Here is a 19966-nt window from a genome sequence, read left to right on the forward strand (position 1 = left end):
TTCCCACTCGGCTCTTCTTGGGGCCGGGAACTTGGAAGGGGGAGGCGCAAAGTCGGCCCGCCCCCACCCGGGGGCGACCGCTTTGTGACTTCATCCACTTTCGCAACCACTCCCTACTCACCCCTTCCCGGGCCATTCGGCCTCGACCCAGCCAGCGTGCTACCCTGTCTGCCCCTCTGTGCCCGCCACTGCCACCTAGCTCCCCGTCTTTCTTCACTTCCCCTCGGGCCAAGGCTAGGACTGCCCCGGGGCTAGAGCCCAGCGCCACCTCCTCCTCCTCCTCTTTCTCCTCCTTCTCCTCCTCCTACTTCTCCGCGTCCACGCGTCCGCCCTCCTGTCGCCCCCGCCTGCCCCACCAGGTGCTGCTGCTGCTGCCGTCACCCGCCGTGCACCAGCACATGTCCAGTCTCCGCGGGAGCCACGGGCACCGCAGCACCACTTCTGGTACTAGGCCCTGCTGCCCTCTAGCCCAATCTCGACGGCAGGATGCTGTGCTTCCTGAAAGGCATGGCTTTTGTCCCCTTCCTCCTGGTAACCTGGTCTTCCGCTGCCTTCATCATCTCCTATGTGATCGCCGTGCTCTTTGGACATGTCAACCCCTTCCTTCCATACATCAGGTAAGGAGGGTCCCGGTCTATCTCGGGGAGCATATCCATTTGTGCAAGGTAGGGCAAGTTAAAAAAAAAAAAAAAGAAAAGGACCAAAGTCAAAGAGAGTGCTGGTCTTAGGGGCAAGAAAGAACTGGCTTCAAATCTTGTCTCAACCTCACTATCTGTGAGGCAAGTCACTTTAATCTCCCTGAGACTCAATTTCCCCTTCTGTAGAATGTGGGCAGTGGACTAGGTGACCTCCAAGACCCTTCCAGCTCCAAGTCTTTGATGTTGAAGAGAGTGGTTCAGAAGTGTTTTGTGACCTTGAACAAATCTCAGTTTGGGGGTCACAGTTTCTCCATCTGTAAAATGTGGGGACTGGGCTAGGTGACCTCTGAAATTCCTAACTGCCATAAGTCTATGACAGTGGTTCAGAAAGTCTGTGTGACCTTGGACAAGTCTCTTCCCCTCTCTAGATCTCATTTTCCTCATCTGTAAAATGTGGTGTTTGAGCTAGGTGATGTAAAAGGCCCTAGATTTCCTCCAGAACCCCAGAATTACACTTAAACTGGAGAAATCCTTGTAAAACATCGAAGAGTTTTGTTTACTTTCGAAGACAGAAAGGAATTAAGTATAGTGGAAAGCATAATGTTTTTGACTGGTCAGAATTGTATGATGAGTGTTTGGGATCTATGCTTTGAAGTTCTTCCCTGGAGCTTTTAAAGAAGCAGGTAGATACTCCGCCAGTCCGTATCCTTGAAGCCCAAACTCACGTCCCTCCCGAACTTAGGCTCTCCAGAAGAGAGCCCATTATCAATGTCTCACTCCCCCAAACCGTCTCTGCCCTAAACTTCCCTATTTCTGTTGGGGATACCTTCATTCTGTTGTCACCCAGGTTTTCGACTAAAACCTCGTAACTTCTTGCCTAGGGGACAGCAATGGCCTGCTTACTTCTGGGGTTTTCTCTCTCTTTTCTCTCTCAATGGGAGGGGAGATGGAGGTCCTGGGCTCAGATTCTGCTTCTTACTTCCCATGTGACCTTGGGGAAACTATTTCATTTCCTCGGGTCCCAGTTTCTTTATGTGTAAAATGGGAGGGTTGATTGACTTCTGAGTTCTCTTTATAATCATCCTTTTACCCTCTTCACCTCAAAAACCTTCAGTGGCTCCCAGTTGCCTCCAGAATAAAATGCAAAATCAGCCTGGCTTCTCCTTCTGTTTACGGTAATTTCATATTCCTATCAGTCAACAAGCATTTATTAAGTTTATTAATTATGTGCTAAGTGTTAGGGCTACAAAAAAAAAAACTGTCCCTGCCCGCAGGTAGCTCACATCCGAACGGAGAGGTTAATCTACATTAATAGATACATGGGGTAGCCCAAGGCAATCTCTTTAGGAAAAGGCACTGGGAAGTTTGGGGGAGTTGGATCGTGGGTAGTAAATGCCTCCTGCCCAAGGTGAGATTTGAGCTGAGCCTTGAAGGAAGCCTTGAGAAGCTAGGAAGCAGAAGCCAAATTGACCTTTGTAAGTTCCCAGTACATGACGTTCCTTGTGCTTTTTCACAGATGGTTCCCCAAGCCTGAAATGTCCTCTCTTATCTCCACCTCCTGGAATCCCTGGCTCCCTTCAAGGCCCAGCTCAAGTACAAAGCCCCCAGTTGTGAGCTATCTCTCCCCCTTGAAATAGCTTTGCATTACATTGCTCATCTGTGTAGACTCCTTGAGAGCCAGGATTGTTTTGTTGTTGAGTCCCTAGCACCTTGCATGATGCCAGCACACAGTAGATGCCGTGCACACGGTAGGTACGGATTGAGTTGACAATAATCTCTGCTACCTCTGTCTTTGTAGCCATTTATATTTCCTTTGGTCAGATTAAAAACAAAACAAAATTGCATCATTTTGTTAGGATACCCTTTATTATTGTCTCCCTTATTAGAGTGCACACTCCTTTATTCTTTTTTTGTTTGCCCGTCCCTTCCTATCATAGCAGTTGGTGTAGAATAATCATTGAAGCAAAGGGAGGGGACTCAGGCAGTATATTTCATTCTTGAAACTATAGAAATAAAACGAAACTTGGAAAAATTGTATGAGCATAGATTTAGAGCTGAAAGGAACCTCAGAGGCCATACAGTCCAGACTCCTCATTTCACAGGTGAAGAAACTCAAACAGGTAGTGTCAAAAAAAAAAAAAGATTTGTATCCGAGTCAGGATCAGAGAGCTGGAGCTGGCAGGGACCTTAGTGACCATCAAGCACAACTTCCTCACTTGACAGATGAGAAACTGAGGCTCATCGAGGTGCATAATTCTTTATTTTAGGGTTTACTGTGTTATCTGTAGATAAAGCCATGATAAATATTTTTGCCACTGATTGACCTTCGGATTGATCTCTACTGTTTTGTAGGAAAATAAACCAGATCTCTCTGGTATCCTTTTGTATAAAAAGAGGGTTTTTAGATGATCTCTGAGTTGTCTTCCAGCTCTAGATCTATGATCCTATGTCCCAGGTTCAAATTCTTCCCCTGATACTTACCACCTGTGTGACCATGAGTATGGCAGAGCACCTCCCCAAGACTTAGAGTCCTCATCTTTTGAAGGAATTGGAATAGATGGTTTCTGAGGTCCCTTTTGACTTCAGATCTATAATTCCAAGTCACCTCATCAACCTGGGCCTCAGTTTCCTCCTCTGTAAAGTGAGTTGGACTAGGTGGCTTGTAAGATTCTTTTTAGCTCTAGACCTATAATCTACTGTCCTCTCAAGATTTTGATTTATTTCTCTAGTTTTATGAATGAAATCTACTGCCTTCCCCTCCTTTGTGTCTTTTCTCCCTATTAGGGCAATAAATTTTAAGGTGGATAGAGCAGAGAGAAGCAAGGAGGGGCTCACAGACAGTATTCTGTGTGCCAGACAGATGTATAGCAATGGCTCTGGGATCTTTTAGCTCCTGAAGAGATAGACCTTTATGCGTTAGGGAGACTTTCTTAGTAGTCTGTCCACCAGAGAATCAGGGCCTGATTTGGACCATATTGCTTAGTTTATCTGAGGCAGTCTTTTAAGGAATGGGATGTCTATTCTGTAATACACTATCCTGGGTGAATATTAACTACCTTTAAGGACCTATGATTTCATTGATGTGGGTGGTCGCCCTCTTGGACTCGGAGAGATGCCTGAGGCTGAGAGGTTAAGTGTTAGCCGTGTCTGAGAATTATGAATTTAGATCAAGAGCTGGAAGATGGCTTACAAGCCATCTGGGCATTTTATAGATGAGGAAACTGAGGCTGCAGAGGAATTAAGTGGTTGCCCAGGGTTGCCTGGCTCTTCTTGACTTCAGTTCTGAGATGCTATTCACTATATTATCTGCTATCTCTCTGAATAGCAGATCATTCCATTTCTTTAGAACTGAGGATAGGGAAGGTAGTTTTTGTTACTCGTTTTCAAAGCTACCATATGAATGAATACATGAAAGAAAAATTGAAGGAAATGCATTTTATTAAATGCTTAGCCTGCATGGACTGGGTTACAAATACACACTCTAGGCCAGTTCTTTCTTAAAAAAAACTTAAATCTTTGTTTCTTCCTTTTTTAATGATGAACTTTAAAACATTCACAAATATGAGCATTTCAACATACAGATAATGGAAATCAAGAGTTGTATATAAAGCTGTGAACTTTTGTTATACAGATTTTTAAAGTGTATATTAAATTTAATAGGTTAGGGGCAGCTAGGTGGTGCAGTAAGTACAGCACCAGCTCTGGAGTCAGGAGGACCTGAGTTCAAATCCGGCCTCAGACACTTGACACATGTACTAGCTGTGTGACCTTGGGCAAGTCACTTAACCCCAATTGCCCTGCCAAAAAGCAAAAAAAAAAAAATAATAGGTTAGTAACAAATCTGCTTATCTGAATTAAAGCAAAATAGCTGGTCAGGTCTAGTCTTAGGCCTTTCTGAAGAGGACTGAATTTAGCTTGGGATCTGATTAGTTGACATTTGCATTTGGTTCTAGGGCTTTCACCTTTCTGAATTTCTAAACCTTCCTACCTTGGGCTTGTTGATTCTGACTCCAAATCTTCTGCCCTTCCTCCTATCTCTACCTGTTTTATTCAAGCACCTGCTAGATCTTTCCCTTTCTGTTCTTAAACAACACATTTCTCAACCCCAAGAGATAGGACCTTTCAAGTTAACTCAGTGAAACTCCTTCATTTTATGGAGGAGGAAAATGAAGCCCTTGTAATAAGTGAAAGAAATGGAATTTGAATCCAAGCCCCCTGATACCATCTTTGTCAGGATGTAGATAACACACTTAATTATAAGTTCTCTGGAGATGTAGTCATTGCATTGATCAGAATTAAGTCTTTCAGAATTATTTTTCTTTACAATGCTGTTGTCCTTGTGCATTTGTTTTCTGGGTTTTGCTCAGTTCACTCTGCATCAGTTCTTACTACCCAGGATTCTCTACAGTCATCTCTTATTATTTCTTACAAATACAATAATATTTAATCACATTTATATGCCACATTACATTCCTTAATTGATGGGCACCCTCCACCCCTCCTTGCAGATACTAGTTCTTTTCTTTTTTTCCCCTCTTTTAATCCCCTTCTTCAGGATCAGGAAATGTGTTTCTCTTGCTACTATTGCTTTCCTGGTACATTTCCTTCTAATACTCCCTCCCCCATCTTGACTTGTTTTCCTGTTAGTTTGATGTATTTATACATAAAACTCTGTGTGTGTGTGTGTGTACGTGTATGTGTGTGTGTGTGTGTGTGTGTGTGTGTGTGTGTGTAACCTTCCTTTGTCCATTTCAGATAAGAGGTTCATGTCATCCCTTTTGCCTCCCACCTTCTCCTTCATTTCAGGATCTCCTCTTGTGTATGGTAGAAGCTGCCATGTCTTGTATGATCTTCATTGTAGTTCTTTAGTACTTGAACTGCTTCTTTATGGATGCTTTCAATATTTTTTTCTTTGACATGGAGAGCTCTGAATTTTGGCTATAACATTTCTGGGATTTTTTTTCCTTTGGGGGTTTCTTTCAGGAGGGGATTAGTAGATTCTTTCTATCTTCAGTCTGCTGTTTGGACCTAATGGTTTTGGGCAGTTTTAATTTATGATTTCTTGAGTGTCCAGGCTCCTTTTAAGTCCTGCTTTTCAGGGTTTCAGTGATTTTAAAGTGCTTTTTCCTTGACTTATTTTCCAGGATTGTTACAAAATATCTTTCATTTTCTAGTTTTTCAGTCCCTTGATTTTGAGCTAATATTTCTTACTGCTTTAAGAAGTCTTTGATTTCTATTTCACCTATTCTAGTTTTCAGTAAGACAATTTCTTGGGTAAGATTTTCCACTTTGTCTTTTAACCTATTCTCTTTCAAAGTCTTTCCTCTAGAGATTTTATTTATTTGTTTGTTTTTTATCTCTTGCTTTATTTCTCCTAGGTATTTGTGTTGTTCTTGTAGAAATTTTTTTCCTTTGAATTTGCAGTTGTTATGTAGTTACTTTCTCTTTTTTCTTTGATTCATCTCTCTAGCTTTAGTTCTTGAATTAGGGCTTGGTGCCAGAACTGGAATCCATTTTCTGCTTCACTTTTGGGTAGGGTGGGCCACCCTGCTTGGTCTCACTGAGTCTCCTGGGTTCTTGAACTCAGCCTTCCAGGGCACCCCCTTCCCATCTTTGAGGATTAGAATTCTTGAATCTTCAGGGCTCTGTCTAGCATCTTGGGACAGAGTGTTAGGGGCTGACCCAATCTGAGTGCTGCTGTGTCCACACTGATTGCTACTGCTCCTCAAGATCCTGTTCTCCCTCTTTTCTCCCCTACATGTGGCTTAAATATACCAAGGGAGTTTTTTTGAGGAGAACCATTTCTTCTTATTGCCTCAGGACAGAGAGCGCTGCAGGCAATGGGTATTTTTAGCCCTTTTCTCATCATGCTTGGAGGCTACAGGCTTCTTTGCCTATGCTCTTGATGGCTTTTCTTTTTGTTCCTATTTGTATTGCCAGTGGGCTGCTGGTTGACTTTGTACAGTTCTGAGGAGGAATAAATCATTTTCTGTAGTTTTTCATTTTTGATTGATTATTTGGTCTGGTATTCATTTCATTCTTTTGCTGGAGTAGGGGAACTGGGCAGCCAAACTCCATTCAATTAGCTCTCCATCTTGGTACTCCCATTTAGGTAGCCAGCCTCCATCTTGGCTGGAAGTAAGAAACTTATATTCCATTAGAGGGAGATAACATATATAGGAGAGTGATGGCCAGGGGAGGTTTTTTGGGTAAATAACTTCTAAGTTTCCTTCCAGCACCAAACCTTTGGTCCTGTGATTTCACCATTTTGGGGATTCCATCTCCTAGAGCCAATCCTAACTCCTAACGCCGCTGATGTGTACAAGAAAAATTCATTACTCTTTGACCAAGCTAGTGACAGAACCTCTCTAGACTTAGCTGGGATAGTTCTCTGGGACTGTCTCAAGCAGGCACTTAATAAATACTTGAGTGGTTGAGTAGGCCAATAGTCAATAAGAACTTACTAAGTTCCTTACGGGATTCCATTTAACATAAGCTTCTACAAGGACCCTCTGTAGTAGGTTACAGGTATTAATATTGAATATCCCCATTTTATAGATGAGAAAACTGAGCCTCGGAGACATGATGTGACTTTCCCAGGATCACATAACCAGTAAGAGTCAGGAGGCGGGATTTCAACCAAGGCCTTCCTTACCATGGTGTACTGAGAGCTCTTGGTTCTATCTAGCCTAATACCTTTTGTTATGTTTATTGACTCAATACTTTACAACATGGCACAACCTCTGATTTTTTTACCTTCAACCCTAAATATTGGTGTTGGATCAAATACAGCATCTGTGTTGAGAGTCCATTAGCAAGAGAATGCCAAACCATAACTGTAGTTTGAAAAAACAGAAGTAGGACCCATGATTTCATGGGTATAGGCAGCTCCTAAGGGAGGAAACTAGCTATCAATGCAGGTTGTATTTTCTCTGAAACTGAGAATCTTAGAGAGTTGCCTAGAGCACAGAGAGGTTAATTCCAGAAGATTATAAGATTTAGAAGGACAGAAGGAATTTTAAGAGTCCTCTCATTTTTAGAGATGAGGAAATGAAAACTGAAAAAAGAGTTAGAAAAAAGACCCAGGAACAAACCTACCAATATCTCAGTAAGAAGTATTGTTTCCTAATTGGCAGAGACAAGCAACCTTCTCACTTGCATGTGTTCTCTCTACCTGTCTGTGTATCTCTTTTTATAACAATAATAGTGATAGTAATTATTATACAATATAAAATAACCTTTTAAAAGTAATTTTATGTTTATTTTGGGGTAGCTGGGTGTTACAGCGGGTAGAGGACCAACCCTAGAGTCAAGAGGACCTGAGTTCAAATGTGGCTTCAGACACTTAATAGCAGTGTGACCCCTGGGCAAGTCACTTAACCACAATTGCCTTAGTTTCCTCATCTATAAAATGAGTTGGAGAAGGAAATGGCAAATGCTCTTGTATCTTTGCCAAGAAAATCCCAAATGGAGTCACAGAAGAGTTGGACACAACTGAAATGACTCTACAACAACAAAAGCATTTGTTAAGCACTTACTATGTGCCAAGTTCTGTGCCAGTTGCCACGGATACAGACAGCAAGGAAACAGTTCCTGCCTTTACTTAAGAGGCTTAAATTCCATTGGGGTTATACCAATATATTACAGGAGTGGTAACTAGGAAAAGGGATTTGGGTCTAGGCAATCACAAGGATGGTGAGTGGAACCATAGGAAAGTCAAATTGCTTAGTAAATATTTGCCAGTTGTTTGATGGTCATTGCACCTTGTCAGGAACAAAGATTTGATTATTGTTTCCAGAGTTGGAGGGAGAGATGGGAAACTGGGGATAGTTGGTGTCTTAGTGGATAGCTAGGTAGGGATATAAAGTGTGGTCTAACATTCAATTCCCAAGAGTCTAATTTAATGAGTATTTCCATAATTTTAGGCAAGCTATCTTTCAATCTGACTTCTTACAAATGGAACATCTTTTTACATCTTTTCATTTTCTCTCCCTATTGCTTAAAAAAACAAACAAAAAAAACCCCAACAACCCACAATTCCTCAAGAATTTTGAAATCCTAGAATCTCCGAGTTGGAAGGGGTCTTGGAACTCATCTCATCTAATCAGTACCTGGATAGGAATTCCCTTGATAATAGCTTCCTGTTTGGAGAAACATAAGATCTTGGTATTTCTGAAAATTTGGTTCTTTTTGCCTTTAATACCTTTAATTGAAAACTTGCATCTATTGAGTATTTTTTTGAGATATGATTCCAAAGATCTTTATGTAGCTGATTGCTCTGTCTGGGATGAGAGCCAGGAATCTGATTAAATCAGACTAATTAGATTGTCTCTGATGTTCTTAACTCTACACTTATTATTAAAAACCATAACAATATGCTGGTATGAGCCTCAAGTCTCATACCTAATGGAGTTGGTCAAAAGCATCTGATAGTCCTTCCAACACAACTGCAAACTCCAGTACAAGAATGTGCCATTATCACTGTACTAACTCAGCCAACAGGAATCTGGAGAAAGGGGTAAAAATTGAAGAAGGGAGCCTCCAACTGTTGTATGCCTGAATCATGAAACCCATTAACAACCAAAAGGAAGGCAAAACAATTTGCAAAATGTGGCTAGGAAATGATATTGTTTCTTAGCACCAAGAACTCTTGCTTCTTCATGTTTTGATTTCTTCTGTCCCATGTAGTCTCATGTTAGGTATAAATTGGCATTAAACCCATAGAATTATGTAGATCTTACATCTGAAAAGGACCCCAGAAAACTTAGAAGAATTCCTTGAGCAATTTTTTTTGGCCTAGTTCTGTAATTTTAGTCTGTTTAAGAAACTTCCTTCCACACGCATGCAGATTTACAGCCGCTCTGTATACAGCAGATGGTCACCTGGGCCATTCAGTGAGGGGTTAAATGATTGGCCCAGGGTCATACAGCCAGGACTTGAGCCTATAGGTTTTTCTTACTGGAAGCAAGCCCTGTATCTCCTAAGCCATGCTGCCTCTCCTATTAGTGGTCATTAAAAGATAACAGATTCAAAAAAGGTGAGATAAATTCTTAGATGCTAGATCAATAAATAGTAGGTCATTATGGAAAAGTGTAATATTAATTAAGGTGGAACTTTTTTTTTTTTTTTTTACCATTTTCTCTTTGAGAATGCTAAAGTAATCAAGTGCCTTTGATTAAGTCTTACTGGGTGCAAAGCCCCTGGCCCATACCCTTTTGCTAACTAGATGTAAAGCCCCAGGCTCACACCCTTTTGCTGATTAGGTGTGAACCCTTTGGGCCCTAAGGCGGGTATATAAAGTTAAAGGTTAGCATTTTGTCTGGGGCTCACTCATGTAAGGAGTGTTGAGACTCAGGGCAAGCTGTTGTAACTGCACCGCACCCCCCCCCCCCGCCACCTGCCTCCCCCCTTTGCTAACCCAGATGTTGGTTTATATTCACTCTGAAGCCCAGGTTGTTGGCTTTTCCTCCGGAACTAAGTGAGTTATAGATGTATGTTTTGTTTGGGGGCTCTCACTCACTGGAAGAGTGTCGTGTGACTTGAATAGAATCTGGGCAGCCGTTGTTAAATGCTCCCCCCCCACCCCGGCTTTGAAAAAACCCAGATGTTTTGTTTGGGGCTCACTCATGGAAGGAGTGTTGAGACTCTGGGCAAGCCATTGTAACTGCCCCCCAGCTTTGCTAACCATTGGTGCTTCTCTTTTTGGTAACTACATATGTGATGTCTTGATCAGACAAAGCCTGTCTGTTGAGTATTGTTATTTGATCTGTTGGTGTTTTCTGTTTGTGATTTCTATTTGTATTTGCTCTGAAGTTCAGGGTGCTGGCTTTTCCTCCTGAACTAAGTGGGTTATATATGTATGTGTGATTAAAGTGAGATTATTAACCCCTTAAAGAGCTGGCAGCTCTTGTTGCTGTTCTTGTTGGGTCTCATACCCCAACAGCAGCTGCTAGCCAAATTGTTGTTACAGAAGGTATAAACGTATCTCACCTGAGAGATTGGACAAATCATGGGGCTGGCTTTTAGGCCTTGATTTCCTCATCTGTAAAATGGGAGCATTTGATTAGATAACCTCAAAGGTTCATTCCAGTTTTAAGATTCTATGTCAATGAAATTTTTATTTTATTTTATTTTATTTTATTTTATTTTATTTTATGGAGTCAATGAAATTTTGACCAACATCCTGAAAGTCTCATAGTCTGGAGACATGGTGCTCTTTTTTTTCTTGGCCAGACACATTTTAGTCATACTTTTTCAAAGTTGCTTCATTCCTATGTATATGAGATAAAGTGAAGTGTACACTGGCTTAGTCTCATAAATTTGTTCAGTTAAAAGAAGGGGAAGGATGTTACAAGAACTACTTGGAACTTTTCAGACTCAGCTTAACTAACAGAAATGTAAATACAGGAAATGTACAAATAAACTGAGTTCCTTGGCATCACTAACCCACTCTTTTTAAAAAGAAACCAGATTTTATTGATATCTTTTGTTTTAACATGGTCTAGATTTCCCTCAGTGTCTCCCCTCTCCCACCTCCTGGAGAACCATTCATTATAACAAAGGATTTTTTTCCAAGAGGAAGAAGAGAGAAAAAACAAAAACAGCAAAACCAATCAACATAAGGAAAAAAAATCTGAAGGGTTTCACACCTATGATCCAATCTCTCCTTTCCTGTCTCTGAAAAAGGAGCAAGGGGTACTCTTGAACTAGCTTTGGTTTAGGATAGAATATAGCTTCACTTCTCTTTTCATCCATCATCACCATCATCGGCACTGTCATCATCGTCACTGTCATCATCACCATCATCATCATCACCATCACCATCAATATCATTATTATTTTCACTTCTACCTGTCTTCTTTTAATCCTTTTGGTTGTCCCCATATGATTTTAAATATTCATATAAAACTGAAACAATAATCAGACACCCCATATTTTCCAAAGAGTTGAATGTTTGAGAGCACATGGACACAAGAAAGGAATCCGCCTGCACAAAGGCCATACATGGCTCTGGCCTGGATTATCGCAACCGTGTCCAAATTGGGTCTCCTTGAATCCTGTCTCTTTTGGCTCCAGTCCATCTTCCAAGGGAAGGAGAGGGAACAGACCTGTGAAGTTATGTATATAAGGAGCTCTTTGAGGAGGAAACTCCCTCTGCTAATGCAGATTGGCACCTCCTCTGCAAATTAGTCTCAGAGAGTTGTCGGGACCTCTGAGAAGTGAAGGGATTTACCCAGAGTCCTATAGCCAGCATGACGGGACATGGATCCAGGTCTTTCTGGCTTCTTGGCCCTGCTACCTCTCATCCTCCCAACTGAACAGATCCCTAAGTAGATCTGACCATGTTACTCCATGCTTCAGAGGCTATGACCCCTAGGATAAAATGCTAACTTTTGGGTTTTCCATTTAAAGCCTGTCATAATCTGGTTCCAATCAGCCTTTCCAGCTTAATTTCACATAACTTCTCACTCACTCACTATGCAAACGTGCACAGTGATCTGAGATAAGTCCTAGAGTATTGGACCTGGAATCAGGAAGACCTGAGTTCAGAACTGGCCTCGTAACATTTACTAGCTATGTGGACAAGTCACTTAATATCTCAGTCTCAACTTCCTCATCTGTAAACTGGAGATACTAATAGCACCTACCTCATAAGGTTATGCGGATGAAATGAGTTCAAATATGTAAAATCCTTTATGAAACTTACAGGGCTGTATTCTTACTAGTTAATAATTATTTACTCATTTGTCCCTACCTTCCTCAAAGTCTCAAAAGGGAGGCTTTATTTCATGATTTACTCCTGATTCCCCCATCTACCTAGCTATTCTTTTTTAAAAAAGTAATATTTTATGTCCCCTCAATTATTTGTAAAAACAATTTTAAAGTTTTGAGTTCCGGATTCTATCCTTCCCTCTCTTCTCTTGTCCCTCCCTGAGAGACTAAGGCATTTCATATGGTTTATACATGTTACCCAGCTATTCTTGAATGCAGGCTAAGCTCCAACAACCTCCCTGTACAGATAATGAATAAATGAAAAAAAAAAAGACATTTATTAAGTGATAACTACCAAGTGGGCAGCTAGGTGGTGCTATGGATAGAGCACCAGACCTAGAGTCAGGAAGACCTGAGTTGAAATCTGGCTTTAGATACTTACTAGCTTTGTGACACTGGACAAGTCATTTCACCCTGTTTGCCTGGGTTTCCTCATCTGTGAAGTGAGCTGGAGAAGGAAATAGCAAACTTCTTCAGTATCTTTTCCAAGAAAACCCCACATGGGATCATGCAGAATCAGAGACAATTGAAATGACTGAACAAGTGCTGAGCACTAGAGATACAAATGGAAAAGCCAGACAGTTCCTGCCCTCAAGGAGCTCACATTCTAATGGAGACAACACATAACGTAGAAGATTTTAGCTGCATGACCAAGGGAAAGGGCCCACAGTCTTTGGGCTTCAGTGGTAAAGCATCTCTAATGTCATTTCCACCGATCAAACCAGATCTTCTTTTGGAGTTGACTCATAGACTTTGGCAGCTAGAATTTGCTTTTCTGAGTCTCCTGTAGGTAATAGAGCCAAGTGGGGAACAACAGGTGGAGGGTGGTGCCTGAGTCATAGTACAAAGTCTATCAAAGGACGCTCCTTAGTGGTAGCTGGGAACGGAATCATTTTCCATCGCCACCCCCACCCTACCTTCTTCTAGGTTCCTCACCCGTTTCTAGGCTGTTCCTAGACACATTGCGTTCATAGAATCAATCAAGTTAACAAGCATTTATCACACCTTTACTGTGAGCCTGACACAGCAAAACCAGAGAATATAAATATAAAAATGAAATAGTTCTTCCCCTCCAAGAGGTTACAATTTAACCAAAGAGAACAAGTCCATCAGAATACAAATAAAATGAATGCAAGACAGGTTTGGGTGGGAAGGCATTACCAGCTGGCAAGAACCAGGAAAGCCTTCATGTGGAGGGTGGTGATTCAGCTGAATATTGAAGGAAATCAGATTCTAAGGAGCTTAGATGAGGAGGAAGTGTATTGTCTTTCTTTCTTTCTTCCTTTCTTTCTCTTCCTTCCTTTCTGGCAATTGGGGTTAAATGACTTGCCCAGGGTCACACAGTTAGTACGTGTCTGAGACTGATTTGAACTCAGGTATTCCTGACTCTAGGACCAGTACTCTATCCACTGTGCCACTTAGCTGCCCCAGAGTGAGTGTATTCTAGGCATGGGGGACAGTGAGGGCAAGGAAGGATATGAAAGCAGAAAATATTGTCCAAAACAGCAAACAGGCCAATGCGGTAGAATCGGTGCTCAAGAAGTTGGGGAGTAAAGTGTGAGAAGACTAGAAACGTAGGGAGGGCCAGGTTGTGAAGAGATCCAAAAGTAAATCAAAGAAATTTCTGTTTGATCCTAGAGGAAAAAGAAAGCCACTAGAACTTATTGAATAGGGAGTGATAGGTCAGATCTCTGCTTTAGGAAGTAACTGTATAGAGGGAGTATTAAATGCTGGACCTGGAAGGTGAGGAAACCCAGTCTCAGAGGTGTAAGTGATTTGTCCAGGGTTACACACCTACAGCAGCCGTACCACACAAAGAGTTCTTAGTTATATCATTGGAAAACAGAATCCTTTACAAAGCTAAGTCCAACTAAATGGGTCATCTTGCTGTTCCCCACCTACTAAAGCATTCCATCTCCTCCCTCCTGCCTTTCCTATCCTGGCACAGGCGATCCCTTCATGACTGGCATGCTTTCCCTCCTCACCAAATGCAGGGGTGCTTTTCTGATCACCATGGTTCTCCCATGGACAGTTTTTGTCTTTTGATTATCCAGCGTCTAGCACATGGCAATAAAGTAAGTGGCCAGTGTCACACAGCTAGTAAGTTTCTGGGGCAGAATTTGAATTCAGGTTTTCCTGATTCCAAGTCCAATGCTCTTTCTGCCAAGTCACCAACTTTGACATGAACAGTACCTTGTCCTAGTAGTTGCCAGGGCCCATGAGGACATTAAAACATTGACCAGGCTGAAGGGGCACAGCCCTCATTTTGAAATGTCTCCCCCTTAGTAACTTACATTTTATGTGCCTCCTTTCTGGGGCAGCTAGGTGGTAAAGTAGAGAGAGTGCTGGGTCTCAAGTTAGGAAGATCCAACCTCAGACACTTAGTCGCTGTGTGACTGTGGGCCAATCACTTAATCTGCTTCCTTCAGTTTCCTCATCTGCAAAATGGGCATCATAATAATACTTCCCTCCCAGACTTGTTGTGAAGATCCAATGAGAAGAGTTGCGAGTTGCTTAATGCAGTTCTGGCACGTGGTAAGTGCTACATAAATATTAGCTATTTATTGTTAACATTAGTCATACGGGGTAGGGACTGGGACTTGTGATTTCATTGCTATAGGAAATGCCCAGTGAGAAAGTTCCATCTGCCAGTTCCATCTGCAATATGCTCTGCATATTGCAATCGTAAAGAATTGCCAAGAAGTTAAGTGACTTGGCCAGGGTTACACAAGCCATTGTGTGTAAGATGGCACTAGAACCCAATCTTTGTGGCTTCAAGGCTAGCTGTCTCCACCATCCAGCCTCCGTCCATGTGGAAATTGGAAAAAAGAAAAGTCTAGATTTTCCCAGAAATTGTATTTTGAGGCTGCGGAGTTCTTGGTTGATGTTCAAAGGACATAAGAACCCACACATGGAGAAAAATCCAGTCTTTGTCTACTTTCCACCTCCACAATTTCTTAGTAGCAGCCTCTCAACCACAAATGAAACCCTTCCCTCCTGGTCCCCTCTGCTTTCCTTCCCCTCCTCCTTTTTCTTCTTCCCCCCAGTAACACAGTGATATGGGCTCTTTCTAATGGATGGACAAGTAGCACTGGCTGTCCTAGCTGATGTCACTCATCACTGACTTTTTACTACCTTGAAGCCAAGCCAGTATTGCCTTTGGCTGCCTCCAGACTGATCCTAATGTTCCTAGCCAGAGGGGATGGGGGCTTTGAGGTACTAGTTGATACTTCCTACTCCTTTCTTCACTCACAACTACAGGAAACATTTAGCAGCCCTTCATGTGGCCAGAACTCAGTGCTAGGCTCTTGGGTGAAGGACAAGGTTTAGATAAAGCTTATCTAACCTTTGTCCCCATTTATAAATATGAGTACATAATATTTACAGAACAGAAACAAGAAACACATATGATGGTCATGAGTTACCCAAACAAAACAGAAAGTTGGATGGGCTATAGGCAAAATTTTTAAAAGAATTTACAGATAGAGAGGTAGCCTCTCCTGAGTGAATGAAGGAATAAAGGATTTATTAATTGCTTGGTAGATACAAACCACTTTGCTTATTGCTGGGGATACAGATAGAAAAGGAAGACAGTCCCAGCTCTCAAGAAGCTCACATGCTTACATGGGAGAAAAAGTTTCAGTTGCAAGTCAGATAGAAAGGTCCCATAAAACAGCAAATCAGGTGAACTACCTCATATTTAATCATCATATTTCTTGGAGAAGGAAATGGCAAACCACTTCAGTATCTTTGCCAAGAAAACTCAATGAAGACTATATGCAAAGGGCTATAAAACTGCATACCCTTTGATCTAGTAATACCATTAATAGATCTGTATCCCAAAGAGATTTTTTAAAAAGGGAAAAGAACCTTATTTTTATGAAAATATTTATAGCAGCTCTTTTTGTGATGGCTAAGAATTGGAAATTGAGGGGATGCCCATAAGTTAGGGAATGGCTGAACGTTAGTTGTGATATATGATTGTGGTGGAATACTATTGTACTATAAGAAATAATGAGCAAGATGGCTTCAGAAAGACCTGAGAAGACTTAATATGAACTGATGCAAAATGAAGTAAGCAGAACCAGGAGAGCATTGTACACATTAACAGCAATATTGTAGGATGAACAACTACAAATGACTTAGCTATTCTCAGCAATACGTAATCCAAGACAGTCCCAAAGGACTCGTGATGAAAAATGCTATCCACCTCCAGAGAGAGAACTGATATTGTTTACGGATTAAAGCATGCTATTTTCACTTTCTTTTCCTTCCTTCCTTCCCTCTCTCCTTCTCCCTCCTTCCCTCCCTCCCTGCCTTCCTTTTTTCCTTCCTTCCTTCCTTCCTTCCTTCCTTCCTTCCTTCCTTCCTACCTTCCTTCCTTCCTTCCTCACTCTTTCTCTCAATTCTTTTTTGTTGCTGTTTTTTTGTACAAAATGACTAACATGAAAATGTTTTACATGATTGCACATGTATGTCCTATATCAGATTGCTTACCATCTTGAAAAGGGGAAGGGGAGGGATAGATTTTGGGATTCAAAACTTAAAAAAAAAGAACAAATGTTAAAAATTGTTTTTACATATAATTGGGGGAAAATAAAATATTAAAAAAAGAAGAAAAAAGAAAACCCCATGGACAGTATTGGCATGCTACAGTCCACAGGGTCATGAAGAACAACATGACAGAATGACTAAACAACAACTTTTTGGTACCAGGACATCTTGGGTTCAAGTCCTGCCATATACTAGCTGTGTGGCCCTGGTCCCCGGCAGCTATTAAAGAAGGCTTCCTAAAAGAGGTGGTTTTTGAATTGGTCCTTACAAGATGGCTAGACATTCAAGAGTAGAGTACTCAGCCTTCACATCAATGAATATCTGTGAAATATGGGCACTTGACTTATTAAGTTTGCCACACTGTGTTTTTTCATATTCTAGAAAAGAGATCCTTTTTAGAAAAGAAAGCAAACTAGGAATTTAGGTCATTAGATTCTTCCTCTGGTCATTTGCAGGAGGCTTTAGAAGGCCAGCACACAGCTGAGGTGTGTGCTGGAAGAACTTGAAGTTATTTGGATTGCACTTCAAATTTTAAGGGTTCAAAGGACTTAATTCTTCCCTTCTGGTACCTTGCTAAAGAGAAAACTTCAGGTGAAATCTTCAAAGGTCTTCAAGTGTGACTTTTAGAAGTCACCAAGCTTTCATTACTTAAGAATTTCAAAACTGTTTCTAAATGTAGAAACACTCCCAGCTGGTCCAAGAGTTTCACTCTGAGGGCCCCCGTTTTGTCATCCCTTTCAGAACAAGAAAAGAACAGACTGAACTTCTGTTTAGTAAATGGTTTATTGAAAACTCAGTACTGAACATCAAGGCAGTTAATTAAATGTGCAAGGTAACTGCTTAGATTTAACTTAATTCATTAAAATACATAAAATAGCCTAACAATTTTTCAGACCTTTACATCTTCCAATAGGATTTTTTGGTCCATTCTCCTTCACTTTTGGTGCAAAGGTTAGAGAGCTGACCTTGAGGACGGTGAGTTGTTGTTGAGTCGTTTCAGTCATATCCAACTTTTTGGCGTTTTCTTGGCAGAGATACTGGAGTGGTTTGCCATTTCTTTCTCCAGTTCATTTTACAAATGAGGAAGCTGAGGCAAACAGAATTGAATGACTTGCCCAGTGATTTCACGCAGCTAGCAAGTGTCTGAGGCCAGATTTGAACTCATGAAGATGAGTCTTCCTACCTCCAGGCCTGATACTCCACCACCTAGCTGCCTCAGGTGCTTAAAAAAGCCTTTTAATTAAACTGATAGTCTCAAAAATAACAGTATAAAAGGGATATTATGGTTAGTGTTGTGGTTGACAATGACAATAATAAAATCACTATTATGTCATGAAAAATAACTGACAATCAACTGATAATTTATGTCCTGGAACCTGGACTTTGTCCATATTGATACTTTTCAAAGCCATTTAGGAAAAAAAAAAGAAAAAGTGAATCTGTACATAGACCAAAAAGGAAATGTGTTTAAATGAAACACGGCCAAATTTTAGACTCTCTGAGTGTCTGTGACCCTGGAAGAAACAGAGCTGGCCAATCCTGAGTAAACTAAACAACATTCTGTAAAAGAACCCAGACCCTTCTCCATGGGAAGATCCATTCAAAAAATCAGTGATATTCATTTTCTTTTTGTAGTGACACAGGGACAACCCCTCCTGAGAGTGGTATTTTTGGATTCATGATCAACTTTTCTGCATTTCTTGGTAAGTTCAGTACAACAAACTAATTTCATTTCTGTCAATTAACAAGCGATTCATTTCTCTAACTTCCCACTCAGTGGGAAGACAAAGCTAACTTCCCCTCACTGGGAAGACAAAGCTAAACACAACCCTGACCAATACACACAGTCAAACAAACACATGGCCATGTTACTGGTACGACGAGTTGAAATTTTTTTTTTGAAAAATTAATAAGCCTGGTTTAAGTCACCTATCATTTACAGGTTATGGCCAAATTTTTAAATATACTTCATTTGCAAATAGAGGTTCGCTATACTTTACAAAAATGAAGAAACATGTATTTACAAAGACTGGTAAATAATTAATAAGAAGAGTTTCTAACTCTATGGAAGTTCACCACTAAGTTCCTTTAAAAGGAATAACTCACGCCTATCTAGCGATTTAAGGTTTGCAAAGGTTTATCATTAATTTGTTCTTTAAAGAGTAACACCCCTAAATGTCTTTGGAAAATTGGTATTAGGCTTAATTTTTTTTTCCTGATTTCCATTTAGCACAGAGAAAGGTAGTGGATTATAACCAGCCTCAGTTTCAGAAGGTCCTGGATTCTCACACGCAGCTCTCTATCTCCCTGAGCTGGGCATTGTCGCTGACTTGGATGCTCTCCTGTTTTCATCTCTGCCTCTTGGCTTCTCTTACTTCTTTCACGGCTCAGCTAAAATCTCACCTTCTACTAGAAGTAGTCTTCCTCAGTCTTTGCGACTTCTCTCTGAGACTACCCCAAATTTTTCTTCTGTACATATCCTCTTCCCCATTAGACTCTGAACAGGAACTGTCTTTTGCCTTTCTTTGTATCCCCAGCACAGTACCTGGCATATAGTCGATGCTTGATAAATCTAGTCGATTCATTGACTTATTTAACCCCTCAGGGTCCCATGCAACTGGACTATTAAGTCTGCATTGGTAGAGGGAGCTTCCTCACAAACTACATCAAGAACAGAACTTAGGATCGTAGGTCTGGAGCCAGAAGGGACCTTGGAGGCTGTCTAGGGCTAAAAGGGGAGGCCAACTAGTCCAAGTCTCCTAATTTACAGAGGAGGAATGGAGGCCCAGAGGGGGAAAGTGTCTTACCCCAGGACCTCAGAGAGCCTCCTCCTCTTTCTTTTTTTTGCAGATGAGGAAACTGAGACTCCCAAAAGATTAAGTGACCTGGCCAACATCATACAAGTATTAAGTCAAAGAGGCAGAATTTGAACCCAGGTCCTCTGGCATCCAGAGCCAGGGGTCTTTCTGTTGTACTGCCAGTCCCCTTTCCACCAAAGGAAG

The 19966-nt window shown here is 41.2% G+C and overlaps 1 protein-coding gene across 2 annotated transcripts in view; it reads left to right on the forward strand.

Moving 5' to 3' along the window:
- The first annotated feature begins 210 nt into the window (after positions 1-210).
- The window catches only part of DRAM1 (DNA damage regulated autophagy modulator 1), a 46976-nt gene continuing 27220 nt past the window's right edge, over positions 211-19966 (forward strand). For both annotated transcript variants that reach the window (XM_036761971.1, XM_036761972.1), the window contains exons 1-2: positions 211-617; positions 18600-18667. In XM_036761971.1, coding sequence (XP_036617866.1) covers positions 487-617; positions 18600-18667 — 199 coding nt within the window. In that variant the 5' untranslated portion in view covers positions 211-486. The remainder of the gene's footprint in view (positions 618-18599; positions 18668-19966) is intronic.

Source organism: Trichosurus vulpecula, chromosome 5, assembly GCF_011100635.1.
Source record: "Trichosurus vulpecula isolate mTriVul1 chromosome 5, mTriVul1.pri, whole genome shotgun sequence".
NCBI classification, from domain to species: domain Eukaryota; kingdom Metazoa; phylum Chordata; class Mammalia; order Diprotodontia; family Phalangeridae; genus Trichosurus; species Trichosurus vulpecula.